The sequence below is a fragment of the Mesocricetus auratus genome, unplaced genomic scaffold (assembly GCF_017639785.1).
Source record: "Mesocricetus auratus isolate SY011 unplaced genomic scaffold, BCM_Maur_2.0 Super-Scaffold_4256, whole genome shotgun sequence".
NCBI classification, from domain to species: domain Eukaryota; kingdom Metazoa; phylum Chordata; class Mammalia; order Rodentia; family Cricetidae; genus Mesocricetus; species Mesocricetus auratus.
The window spans coordinates 51,602,623-51,615,586 of NW_024429182.1; the positions used below are offsets into that span (position 1 = coordinate 51,602,623).

The window sequence follows — 12,964 nt, forward strand, 5'->3', positions numbered from 1 at the left end:
CTGGGGATGGAGGATGGGCAAATAGATCCAGGGATCCTTGGGGGAGAGGGGCTTCCCTTCATTGTTTCTCTTCCATGAGAACCGAAGAGAGAGTGAGCCACCATCACCGTGGGGTTGGGGAGGGGAAGCTAGCCCTCCTCAGGCTACAGAGGGTTCATGCCCAAACCTTCCTCCCTCTCCTCCCTCCCCCGCCGCACCTCTAGCTGATTCCTCCTGCCTGCCCGCTTTGATTTGTCCAGAGGCCCTATTAACTCCTTCCCAAAGTTCCCCAGGCTCTTCGGCCACCCTCCCTGCTCTCTTATTCTCCTGTGAATAGCTAAGTTTCCCTTCAACATCCTAAAACAGTCTCCCAGGAACCAGGCTCCTTCCATGGACACCCATAGACCCCTGGACCTCCACTTCCAGAGTCAGACATTCACTGCCCCTCTACCTGTAGAAAAAGCACACAGAGGCCCAGCACCTCAGCACTCCCTTCTCTAAACCACAACCCACATTCTTTTCCCTTCTCTCTACATAGCCTACTCTTCTAACTCCATTTCTTCCTCCCATTGCCAAAGGCAATATCCACCTTCAGAGGACCAAGGTAGCTGTACTGAGTATCAGAGATGAAGGGATACAGTTGCCTGATGCCCACTGAGCTGCAAACTTGAGACTGTGATGGGGGAGTGGCATTCTAGGGAGCTAAAGAGTTCTTGGAAGAGTATATAATCAAAAATAACAGAATTCAATATTGAGATGTTAGAAGTGCTGAATAGTCAATATTAATTATTAGCTATAGGAAGTCAGTTTACATAGCAAGAGGGGAGTCTAGTCACAAGCACAATGAGAGGAGTGAGGTGACAGCCTGTGACAAGAGGATTCGTACTGTCAGCTGGCAGGATTGTCATGAAATAAAGAGGACCAGCTAGCCAGAGCAATGAGCAATCAGCCTCAGGGCAGGCAAACTGAGGGCACCCCAAAGAGCTGTCTGATACCATCGCAGCTGCTGAACACGGCTGGGGAAGGGTACTACAAAGGAAAATCCAAGGATGGTTCTGCCTTGTTACAGAAAATAAAGGTGTGTGTGTGTGTGTGTGTGTGTGTGTGTGTGTGTGTGTGTGTGTGTTGGGGGTGTCAGTATCCACAAAGGAAGTTCCAGTGTTAATGGGAAGAACAGTTGGTTAAAGGCAGACAAAGAGAAGAAAGACATGAGTTCAAACCCCAGGCCTTCTACTAATTTGTCAAGAGATTCAGACTCCAAAAAAAAAAAAAAAACAAAACAAGGCGGGGACAGATGAGACCAGAGCCCCTCTGGACACAGGGTGGAGGATGAAGACCGCTGTGACGATCGCGAGGCTCCTACAGTGGAATACTAGAATGGACTTCCATCCAAAACTCTTAGAAAACTAACACTTGAGGCCAGCAAACGAGCCCTAATGCTACTAGAGCCCAGAAGAACCAGCATGACAATGGCTAGGAATGAGAAGGACGCCCCAGCAGAGGGGAGTCGGTCATGAAAGCAAGAGAACTTACTGTGTGTGGCTAAACAGCTTTGGAGAAAACTATACCCCATCTCCACTTTGAATTCTGAGTGCAGCCCCAGATCCTAAAGACATCAAGAGGAGAACTAACTGCAGACACAAACTTCAAAGTCTGGGCTGAGGATAGCCTGTGCGTATGCACAAACACAGCAGGACAAAGGAAATAGCTCTCTCTCTCTCTCTCTCTCTCTCTCTCTCTCTCTCTCTCTCTCTCTCTCTCTCTCTCTCTCTCTCTCTCTCTCTCTCAGTCAAGGTACAGATCATTCCAATGGTCTTGAGATTTAAGAATGTCAAAAGCCCAGAAGACAACAGCCTCCTGTGCATTTTCCCGGATAACAAGCCACAAGCCACCTTCAAAGGCAAAGAAATTAAGTGGCTTCAAATCAGATTTCAGGTTCCATGGCCTCCTAGCTCCTACCCAGGCTCCTCTTGTGAGGCAGATCAGAGCCTCTTTCAGGAAGACAAAGGGTATCTCAGCATGGTTTTTGTTTGAAACAGAATCTCCATACATAGCCCAGGATGGCTTCCGACTCATGGCAATCCTCCTGCCTCAACCTCCAGACCTTGGGAATTACAGGCATGCACCAGCATACCCAGTGACAGTGCTCATATGAAGCAGTTGGATATCATCATCTTGGACATGAGTCCTCTTTTCCAAAATATCAACAACTGGGTTTAAGAACACTGAATGATCAGGCTGGCTATTTCTTAGTGCTTGACTAGCATGGGCTAGGTCCCAGGTACTAACCTCATACTGTCTTAAAATGGGAAACTCTTCTTGAAGAAAACCAGATAAATCAGGGAAAGAACTTAGAGAAACAACTAACTAGGTCCAACAGTTGCTCACAGTAAGCCCTCAGAATGAACACAAGTGTTAACGCACTTGAAGGATGAGATAAGAGAGACAGAACTCAACACAGCAGAGAGATGTCTATGGGATGAATCGAGGGAAGCTTAATTAAAAGTTGTCATTTCAGCTGAAGAACTGGGAGGAAAAAGAAACTCAGCTAACGGTCATGGCGGCAGTGAGTCCTTCGGTGTGCTGAGTGTGGAAAAGCATCTGCTACATCCAGTTAGACATCAGGAGTCCCTTCCCACTGTGGGGAACTGGAGCCCAGAAGTTGTATAACTTACTAACAACTACCTGACTCAAATCCCAGCTCTTAGACTTGGCTATCAGAGAGTGAATTCCTTGGGAGAGTTGTGGAAAGGAAGTGACAAGTAAGGAAAGTCAATGTAGACATGTCCAGAAAGTTGCAAATCTAGGATGTAAGACAAGTTGTATGCTGTGAGGGATAGGATACAAGAGAACAGGAACTCCATATGTCTGGGGCCTCTATCCTCCAGTGGGAGCTTCACATAAGGACTTCATCAATGGAGATTCCATCCATAAAGGACTGCATCCTTGGGAACTCAATGCTCAGGGACTTCATCCTTGAGGACCCTGTCCTTCAGGAATCTATCATCTTGGTGTTTACATCATCAAGTGCATCCTAAAACTTCCATCCTTCAGGACTCTATCCTGGGAGATGCCTTCTTGGAAGACTCTACCCATAAAGATTCCATTCTTCAGGACTCCATCCTTGAAATACCATCCTTGAAGACTCCATCTTTAAGGACCCCTCCTATAGAACTCCATCTTACAGGGAGCCCATTTTGGGGACTCCATCCTTGATGACTGCATCCTTGGAGACTCCATCCTTGAGGGTCCTATCTAGGGCCACGATATCCTTATAGATTCTATCCTTAGGGAATTCATCCTTGAAGAACTCCATTCTTGAGGCCCAGAAGAGATTCTGAAAGTGTCTGTACTGAGAAAGCATCATCTGAGCTGAACAAGAGAAACACCATGTAATATTTTGGTAGCCAGCTTGTCTTACAAGTTTGGTGTTGGCTAACAATAAATGGTTTTGCATAATTTTTTTCTGAGACAAGGTTTCTTTGTAACTTTGAAGCCTGTCCTGGAACTTGCTCTGTAGACCAGGTTTTGCATATTCATATGTGGTAGTGGGATGTATATAGGGGTATGATAGGTGAGTGAGTCTAGGATTAAAACTAGATTTCAGGGAACACTCAGTGGTAATCAATTGATCCTGTCAAGATCCCCCAAGAGGACTGTCTATCACAATGGTTTCAGGAGCTGAGTTCAAAAGGAGAAAGGAAGAACATGTTGTGTCAGTCAGGATCCCTCTGATCCCAACTGCTGTGTCCCACGACCATCTATATGTTTTAGGGATGGCCACCTAAACCAGGGGTGTTTGGAGCTAGCCTTTGACACACTCCCATAACTAACAGAAGTTGTTTGGGGTCAGGTCCTTCCAGAAAGCCAACTCAGGCCACTTCAGTCACACAGGGAAAATAATAGAGAAGTTGCAGCACTCTGGATCTCGGCCATCTGCCCTGTCATTTGTTTCCTTTATTTCCCCACACGATGTTAAAGATGAAACCCATGGCCTTGTTACATGACAGATCACTGAGTTACACCCCCCATCCTGATGTCATTTCTCATACTATGTCCCTGGCCTACTCCTCACCCACAAAACTTGGGGGAGGCCGAGCGCTGGTAAAAGCCACCTCACCCTCTACCACCCATGTGATTATAGCAGCATTCTTCAAATCCTAGGACATCATCTGGACTCTACACACTTGGATGAACAGGGTATCTCCCCAGAGGCACCGCTGACATCTGAGGTCAGATGACTCCTGTTGTGGGGCTGTATCACAAACTATAGTGATAACTCAAATCCTGGTCTCTACCCACAAGATGCCAGTAGCACCCCATGCATGAGTTATGATGACCCGAAAGGCGTCCAGAGGTTGGCACAGTGTGAATGAGTGAAAAGACACGCTGGAGCAACAGAAACAAAGAAGCTTCTCTCTAAAGTCTCAGAAAACAGGCAGATAAAGGGTCTGGCAATGGTTAGGCCGCTCAAGGGCAGCAGCTCCAGAGCATGGCCTTGAAGCAAAGCCAAAAAGAATTCCCCAAATATAGTCCTGCACCTCTTGCCCACGGGTATAAAATGGATTCTAGAGTGAAAGGAATTCCCCAGAAGTCCTTTGTAAAGAGGGTTCTCCATCAATGTCTTTAAGCCAACACTCGCTGTGACCCATCTCCCCCACTTTTGGGTTAGCATGACCTGTCTAAACTCTGAGTCATCTTGTAGAACAATCCAGTAGGAGAGAATTTCCATCCGTCACCAACTGGCACCCGTGACTCTACACGCTCAAGAAAGATAGGAGCATGGGTCCCTCTCGACACTCTGTGCTGGGGCCCTGTGTCAGTCGCTGCATCCATGAGGGTGGCTCAGCATTACCACAGATCTCTCTTTCCTTTTCGGCAATCTCCCAATTCCCATCATTGCTTCTGTGGTCCACTCGGCATGTGGATAGCCTTATTCTGAGCATTTTTTAAAAATTAGTTCATTTATGTTTTTTATTTATTTTTGCATGTGTGTGGTTTGATTGCATGTGTGTATATGTATGTTCACATATGTGGGCACTCATGTGGGCATGTGTGAATTCATGTGGAGGCCTGAAGCTGCCACTGGATGTCACTGGGTGGTTTTCTTAACCGCTCTTCCTTGTTGAATAGAACCTCTCACTTAACCCAGAGCTTGCCCACTATGGATAATCTGGCTAATCAGATTGTCCTGGGGATCCCCTGTGTCTATCTCCCAGGTGCTGGGATTACAGGTGGCCACCATGATTTCCCAGTTTCACAAGGGTTTTGGGGAACTGAACTCTGTTTCCTCGCGCTTGTGGATTTTCTTTCCACCGGGCCCATCTCCCCAGCCCCTGCTCTGTTTATTTGAAACAATTCCTTCTTGTCCCAAGAGCCACAAGGGCAGGGAGCATGTCCTTCTCACTCTGTATCCAGTATGGCTCACCATATTTTTTGGCCAAATGGCTTGTGGGTGAAGATTTGTGGGCTTGCAGTGACTCGCAGAAGATAGCAGCAGTGATGGCTCTGGTCCTGGGGACAACAAGGAAGGGAGCAAAAGGCACCTAAGACGGTTTCCACCTCAGGCAGATTTCCCTCCAAAATGTGCGTGACAGCTGAAAGCACTGTACTGATGGCTCTGGTGAGGAGAACACGCAAGGTGGACTCTGGCTGGGGAACGGGGTGATAGGACACAGGGTGGGGGTGCTGCATGGAGGAGTAACTCCACAAACATGTCGCTCTACAGAGCATGGGGGGAGGAGCACTAAGAATAGGCACATTCACATAGGACTGCAGCAGGCTGCTGCAAGCTTCCCGGAAAGAGCGGTGCAATTAATTAGTCAGGACATTGTCTCAGCAAGTGGAGAGGAGAGGGGAATCACCATTAGATCATCCCTAGTGATGTTAGAAAAGAGCAGGTAGGAGGGACAGAAGGCCAGCCGGAATCTTGAGCCCTACTGAGGGGCTTCCAGTGGGAGAAAGGAGAGGAGACAACAGAAGGTTGACCACCGCCTAACTAGAAACAGGAAGTCCAAAGACAATTCACTAGCAAGAGACCAGCCATTACCCCGGGATGCAGCTCTACCCTCAGGACTGCTTGGTGTTCTTGGTTGCATAGAGCCATGGACATGCAACAGCTTGCTGTCCACTCGCTACAGGAGGGGACCCGAGAGAATGAGGAACTGGGGGCCCCAAGAGTAACTGAGCAGGGAAGCCATCATGGGGAAATGGAGACAGAAGCCCCCAGGGAATGCACAGGGGTCTCTCCTACTAGTGAAGAAAGGCCAGTGTGACTGGACATTGGGACTTCCTAGGGCTGGAAACTATCCACAAGACTCCTGTCTAGCATTAAGTCTGGCCAGAGAGACACCTAATCTACACTAGCCACCACAGATGGGCCCTGCGAGTGGTGAAGAGGGCCACTCCTAAGAGGACTTATGCGGTGTCTGAAAGTACAGGGGACAATACAGAGAAGGGTGCTGTCCTACATTTAGGAGCAGACCCGGAAAACCTCCTTGAGCCCCCTCTACAAGCTGGCTTGGCCAGCAGCAGTTAGCATGGACATGAAGGTAACCCTGGCTTTGTCAAACAGGAAGAAAAGCAGACACTGGCAGAGAAGCGGCCGGCGCCCTCCCTGGCTCTGACTCTCGCACCCACTTGCTGTCTCCACTCCCTCTCGGTGCGCCCCTGCCCTGGAGAGCCCATGGAGGGAAGACCACATTCTGTCCCCATTTGTATCTGTCTTCCTCAGTGTCCTGCTGCCGGCCCTGCAGGACCCCTCCCCTCCCCACAGCACACCAGGCCCGCATCCAGGCTCCAGCTCCCTCCTCCCAGTCTGCAGCACCCTGCCCATCATCACCTGCTCCCTGAACCCCAATCTGAGCCCAGTCCTAACCTCAGGTTTCTGCCCAGGAACAGCTCTGGAGCCGCCTCCTAGTTCAACTCCCTGACTGACAAGGTCTCAGAAACCTACCGCAGAGCTGAGGTCACACCTCAGCTTCACACAGCCCCAAACTCTATTCTTCTCCAAGGCCACACTTCACTGCCCAGCCCTGCTCTCTCCCACCCCGCCACCAAGGCATCCCTGTGTCCTCTACGTGTGTTCTGCCCCAGACACAGCTGACCCCTGGCATTCTTCCTGCTCCCCCTACCTGGCGCAGGTTTCGGGTAACCCGGACGTCGTGCCAGGCGTTGTCGTTGAACTTGCCATTGACGGGTTCCACAAGGGCCTCGAAGGCACCCGAGCCTAGGTTGATGACCAGCCAGACAGCCCCGGACTTGAGGGACAGGTTGACGTAGTCAGCCGACTTGCCTGTGTGCAGCATCAGCCCGTTGCGCTGCAGGGTGCGGAAGGCCAGTGTGATCTCATCCGTGCTGCTCTGGATCGGGTTGTGTGACAGGTCGTAGCAGAAGAATTCATTGCCCTTGAAGGTTGCCACAAATTCCTCCTTGCCTGGACGCCATGGTTTGGGAAAATGGGAGAAGGCTGAGTGGGTGGGGTACGCCAGAGCCTCCCCCTTCGCCTCCAGCAAGCCAAGCATGGGTCCTGGACACTGGAGTCCTGTGGTCCCAACTCTAAACTTAGGCTCTCTTCCCTTCCTACATCTTGTCAACCTGGACCCTGCTATCTTTGCTATCAAAGGTCCATTTCCAAAGCAGGAGGCTGCTAAGTGGCTCTCACACTGACAGCTGACAATTAAGCTGCCACAGGGCCAGACAAAGCTACAAGCTTCACCATTTCTTCCCTACCAAAGCTCTCAACCCCTGCCACCCCAGATTAAAGGCGCATGGGGGAGAAGCAAGAGCGCCTGCCTTCTCCCGGGGAGTGCCTCCTGAGCAGCCCACCCTTCCTCTCGCCTCTTCTTTGCTAACAGCTATTCTCAGTACCCAGGGACAGGGGCAATTCCAGGCCTCACCATGAGTGATGAGACCAGTAGGTCTGTTGTCTAGCCCTGCACAGATGAGAAGACTAGGAAGCCATGGAATGGAAAGGACAGGAATATGACACAGGGGAAGGCAATGCAAGTGAGAGGAACATACACCAGGTGACAGGCCATTCTGCTGCATTCCCATGGGTGCTCCCACACCAGCTCTGCCTCCTCCCCCACCTTCTTCCTCCAGTGTCAGGTGTATGACCACAGATGCCAGGTGAGTGGCACGGGAGGGCCTGGCTCTCATGTGTGTATGCTCATGGCTGTGCATGACCTGTGTGCACATGTGTGATTATGTGTATGTATGTATGTATGTGTACATATAACCACAGCACACAGTCCTTGTATGTGTATAACATCCTGTGTGTGTGTGTGTGTGTGTGTGTGTGTGTGTGTGTGTGTGTGTGTACATGGACACAACACCCAGCTCAAGGTCCTTTCCACTGGCACTCTTTAGGTGGAAGCCATAACTCCTGGGAGAGCCATAGGGATTGCTGGTGGTCTACAAGTGGATGGCAAGTAAAAATACCATGACAGGATGCAGAGAGTTGGGGTCCAGCCCCTCAACTTCACATACCAGAGCACAAGCCCGGGGCAGAGATGAGAAGCCCTGCACCCAGGCAGTGACTTCTGTCTCTCTGTCTCTCTGATCCTGCCTGGGTGGACAAGAGGCAAACGACACTGTGTCATGAGGTCTTTAGGAAGAGGATAAGCAGCTGAGCTTCTCCTGAATGTTCTCAAGGCCCAGGGAAGAGTAAACACTGTGTGCTGGGCACAGAGGGCCATCGCAAGGCACCCCCATCCCCTGGGGTCAGGCTGGGCAGCAGTTCCATGTATGAATGTGCGGGTCTCTCATTGCAGATTCTGTAGACTCTTCTTGAGCATACACTGCCTGCCTCTCTCCCTCCAGGCAGGCTGCCCACACTCTGCCCCTACTGCATCCGGATGCCAAGGCACCAGCTGCTGCCCCAGTGCCTGGCATAGTCCTCGCTGCAGCTGGCAAGGTCTTGTGTCCTGAGGCCACAGGGCAGCAAACGGAGGGGGGTAGAGCATGGGCCACATAGGGACAATCTGAATCCCTCCCTCTGTCTATTTAGGGGACCAGAAACAAAGGTGAGGCAGCCAGCATAGACAAGGATGTGTTTTATGGTGATGTGGAGAGCCCAGCATGGAAAGGACAAAGATGGACCATCAGTGGGTCAGAACAGAGATGGAGGCAGGGCTATGAAGGAAAGAGAGGTCACATGGAACCTTATCGATAAAGAACAGGAGGAAGCCCTGAGGGGACAGGTAAGGAGGCTGCCAGTCAGCATGGAAAGGGGACAGGGACCCTAGGGAACTAAAGCCAAGGCTTCCGGGGGCTTTATTGTTTCCATGGCAACCAGGCCTGCTGCTCAGACACTGACAGAGCCAGGGGGCTCAAGGACCAGAAAAGGGAATGCATTTGACCTTGGTTTTACCATGCATACTGTTAGCCCCACCCAGAAGTCAGACCTCCCCGCCCACTCCTTCACCTTCACTGCCGTCAAAGCAAATAACACTGCAGAGATCCAGACAGAAGGAAGGGAACATAAGGCAGCCACCTGAAAAAGTGATTGGGACCAAACAAAAGAAGTCAGAAAAAAGGGAGAGGGGGAGGGCTGAGGCTGGACCATGGCTGCCAAGGAGAAGAGCCGAAACAAGGCCATTCCTAGACTCCTCAGGTGAACCCAGGGGAGGAAGCAGCCATCTATGCTGTAAGCCTGAGCAGACCGGACCCCAGTCCTCTTGGCCCAGAGATGGAAAGACACTGAGCTGCCCAAGGTAACCTGGATGCTTTTAAGGAGAAGGGTGGAAGGCAGGAGGGCTATTGAAGCAAGAAACTGAAGAACAGAAAGCAAGAGAGGGAGACGCGCAGAGAGAACTTGATGGAGCAGCCCTCAAAGGACCTGGAGGGGGTGGCGCTTCAGGGGTCAGAATGTGTGGTGTGGCCCCGGGAGCTCCTCAGAGCACTAGCTGGATCTGTGATGCTCAGATCCCGAAGCGCCAGGGGGCGCCTTCCTCCATCACCCATGCAGGCCACTGCCAGGAACTACAACTCCCATCAGCACGTGAGAAATTACAACTCTTGAGCGCACCTGATGTAGGGATGTAGGGAAGGAGTCCTTGCTAGTCCTCGGGTGCATCTCCATAAGGGAGTCTGTGGCCTCACAAGGGTTCCCAACAAAACTAACTGAATGGCCAGAACCGACTGGGTCTCCATGTGCCACAAAAGGGAGGGACGCAGCTGCTCCCTCTGCAGACCCAACTCAGAGGCCTCCCCTGGGAAGATCTCCAGCCCCCTCTGGCCCCTCCTGGCTCTGGGGAACTACAGCTGTGTGTTCTGCTCATTTGGCACTCACTGCCTAGTAACATCTTGTGCAGCTCCTTGGGGAGGAAATGTGATGTGAAAAAGAAGACCCAGGTGCTGGTGCTGGCTCCGCCAACCAGCTCTGTGACCTCGGCTAAGCTACAGCAGCTCTAAGCCAGCTCTAAGCCAGCTCTCTCCTCTGGAGGGGAGATGAAGGAACCACCTGTCAGCCTACCTCCCAGCTTGCCGCAGGAATGACGGACAGTACATACCTCAGCCCAAAGTGACTGCCCCTGGATGTAACTTTGTGGAGGTACACGTGTTCTCCCCTCCTTGAGTGAATAAGTAAATTAACTCCTCTGAACAAAGTCTGCATTTTCCATTCACTTACATGGACCATGGTTTATTGTAGTTATTTGTTAGGCCATCAGTGAGACTCCTGGGAACAGTGACCATTCGCTCATTTAAAATAATTGTGAGTCAGGTGTGGTGTTGCACACCTTTAATCAGAAGGCAGAGGGCTGGCATGTTTCTGTGAGTTCAAGGCCAGCCTGGTCTGCATAGTGAGTTCCAGGCCAGCCAAAACTACATAGTGAGACCCTATCAGAATTAATTAATGTGCCTACATACATGCTGAGAGCTGTGCCGAGCACGGAAGGAGACGATGAAAACCCTGACCTTGAGTTCAGGAGGTCAGAGCCATAAGGGGCAGCAAACAGATAGAGTGACAGTTAGGATGTGGCATGACTGATTCAAAGGAGGTGTAGACAAAAGAGTCCAGGTTGGCCCAAGAGTTCAGAGAAGCTGCCAGCAAGGAGAGCATGGCCGCTTTTTCTAAGACCTGGCTGTAAGAGACAGCAAGTTGCTGGAGCAGGGCCTGGGATGGTACAAGCCCAGGCAGACAGGAGAGCTCTCGCTGAAGAATGGAGATGGCAGCATAAGGCTCTGGCCTGACTACAGAGCTTTGAGAGTTGTCAGGGTGGCCTGCACATTTCTCAACAAAAAGAGTTCTGAGAGAAGCAGCCTCTGGCCGAAAAACAAGTGACCTGGGATCCCAGTGCCCTAAGACACTAAGGGGCCTGCCCCACGCTGGCATCTGAGGTTTTGATCAGTGTCTGCTTACCCAACAATAAAATGAAAGCAATGATGCCTGCCACTAAATGTCACCATAGCTTACTGGGACAATATAGGTGACATGCGCAGATAACAGGTGTTGCCAGTTTCTCCCGGGCTTCTAGAACATGATGGTACCCTGCCACCTGTCACTCTGTCACAGCAACACTTTCTAGGGATGGGCCTGACAACTCATGGAAAAGGGCACCTGTGTCCTGGTCACCAGGGCGGCTGGACTTTGAGAAAGAGATGGAGATTGTGGCCCTTCACAGTTGGGCATGGAATGGTGCCCTGGGAATGGCAGTGGGGGTGCAGGCCGGCTGCCAGCCTGGAGACGAGGCACAGGGAGATGCCATACACCTGTGAAGACTCCTCTCCTCCCAGAATGCAGTTAGCTACTGCAGGGCAAGGGCTGGGCTGTCTGGGGACCATGGGGTCACTGACCTTTTGTTGGCTGGTGCACATCGCCGGCTCCTCCTCTCCCGGCCCCCCCCTCGGAGAACAGTAAGGACCCTACTGGAGAAGCAGAATTGGGGAGTCAGGCACAGGGACTTTGCAGACAGTCCCATCCCAGTCTTGAGTTGATGGAAGGCTCTATTTAGGACAAAGGTGATGCTTGCAGGCAGGTGAGGAGTTTCTCTGGGGACTTCCTGGCCTTCAGGATCTCTTGAGGAGCTATGTGACAACACAAAGGCCACCAGCCCCACATACCCTATCAGACTTCCAAACACCGATTTCTAGCCTTTGTCCAGGGTAAGGGAGAAGGGCAGTCCTGGGGACCAAGGTCCTGAGCACCTGTACCCAAAATTCCCCTTCATCCTGTGAGACCACTACCACATATCTGGGGTTCATGGTCCTTGCTCGTGGGGCATCTCACACCTGCTGCTGGGTCAGAGAAGAGTCATCCCCCTGCTTTTGCCTGACATGGACACCTGTGTTCCCAAAGCCACCTCAAATCCGGTACCAAAGCCCTCCTGTTCTCTCACGGGCCACCTACACCTGCTTCTGTCCCCACTGCAGGTGCTCGGGCAGTCTCCATTTAGACTATGGGGCTTCCCAGGGTTTTCCCTCCACCATGCACAGAAGGGCTGTGCTCACCCTAGGAGGTTCTGGCTGGGAGGTCCTCACCAGGGATGTGGGAACTCTTACTCAAAAATCAGTTCTCAGCCTCATTCCCTGTTCATCACCACACAGGGCCCAGTTCTGCCCCTCAGGCACAGGTTGCCAAGTCTGGGCTCCAGACTGGCTTGAGCTTTACCAATGCTCGCCAATGAACAGGTGCTCTCTGGTACCTGGCTCACAGGCAACCAACCCTATTGCTATATCCACAGAACGAGAGCAATTCAGTGATAGAAGGGGAAGTTCCTTTCTGGGCTCTTCCTACAATCTAGTACCCAATCCCCAGAACTAAAACTAGACTGAACATCTGAGCTGCAGATTCTTCTAGATGAGGAGGGGGGGAGCATCTCCACAACCCTTCAAGAAAATATCATCAGTGTCTAAGGTGAGTCATGGCCAGTACTCCCCAAACCAAGGATTCAGAGGTAAGAAGGACATGGGTCAGCCAGGACCCTGCTCCTAATTCCCTATGTGGGACTTCCTCCTTCTTACTTCTCATGCCTACATAAAT

At 51.3% G+C, this 12,964-nt stretch overlaps 1 protein-coding gene across 1 annotated transcript in view; it reads right to left on the reverse strand.

Moving 5' to 3' along the window:
* Window positions 1–12,964, reverse strand: part of Nrxn2 (neurexin 2) — a 116,924-nt gene that overhangs the window by 66,557 nt on the left and 37,403 nt on the right. Inside the window, 2 exon segments of the mRNA XM_005063924.4 lie at window positions 7,113–7,414; window positions 11,779–11,850. Coding sequence (XP_005063981.1) covers window positions 7,113–7,414; window positions 11,779–11,850 — 374 coding nt within the window.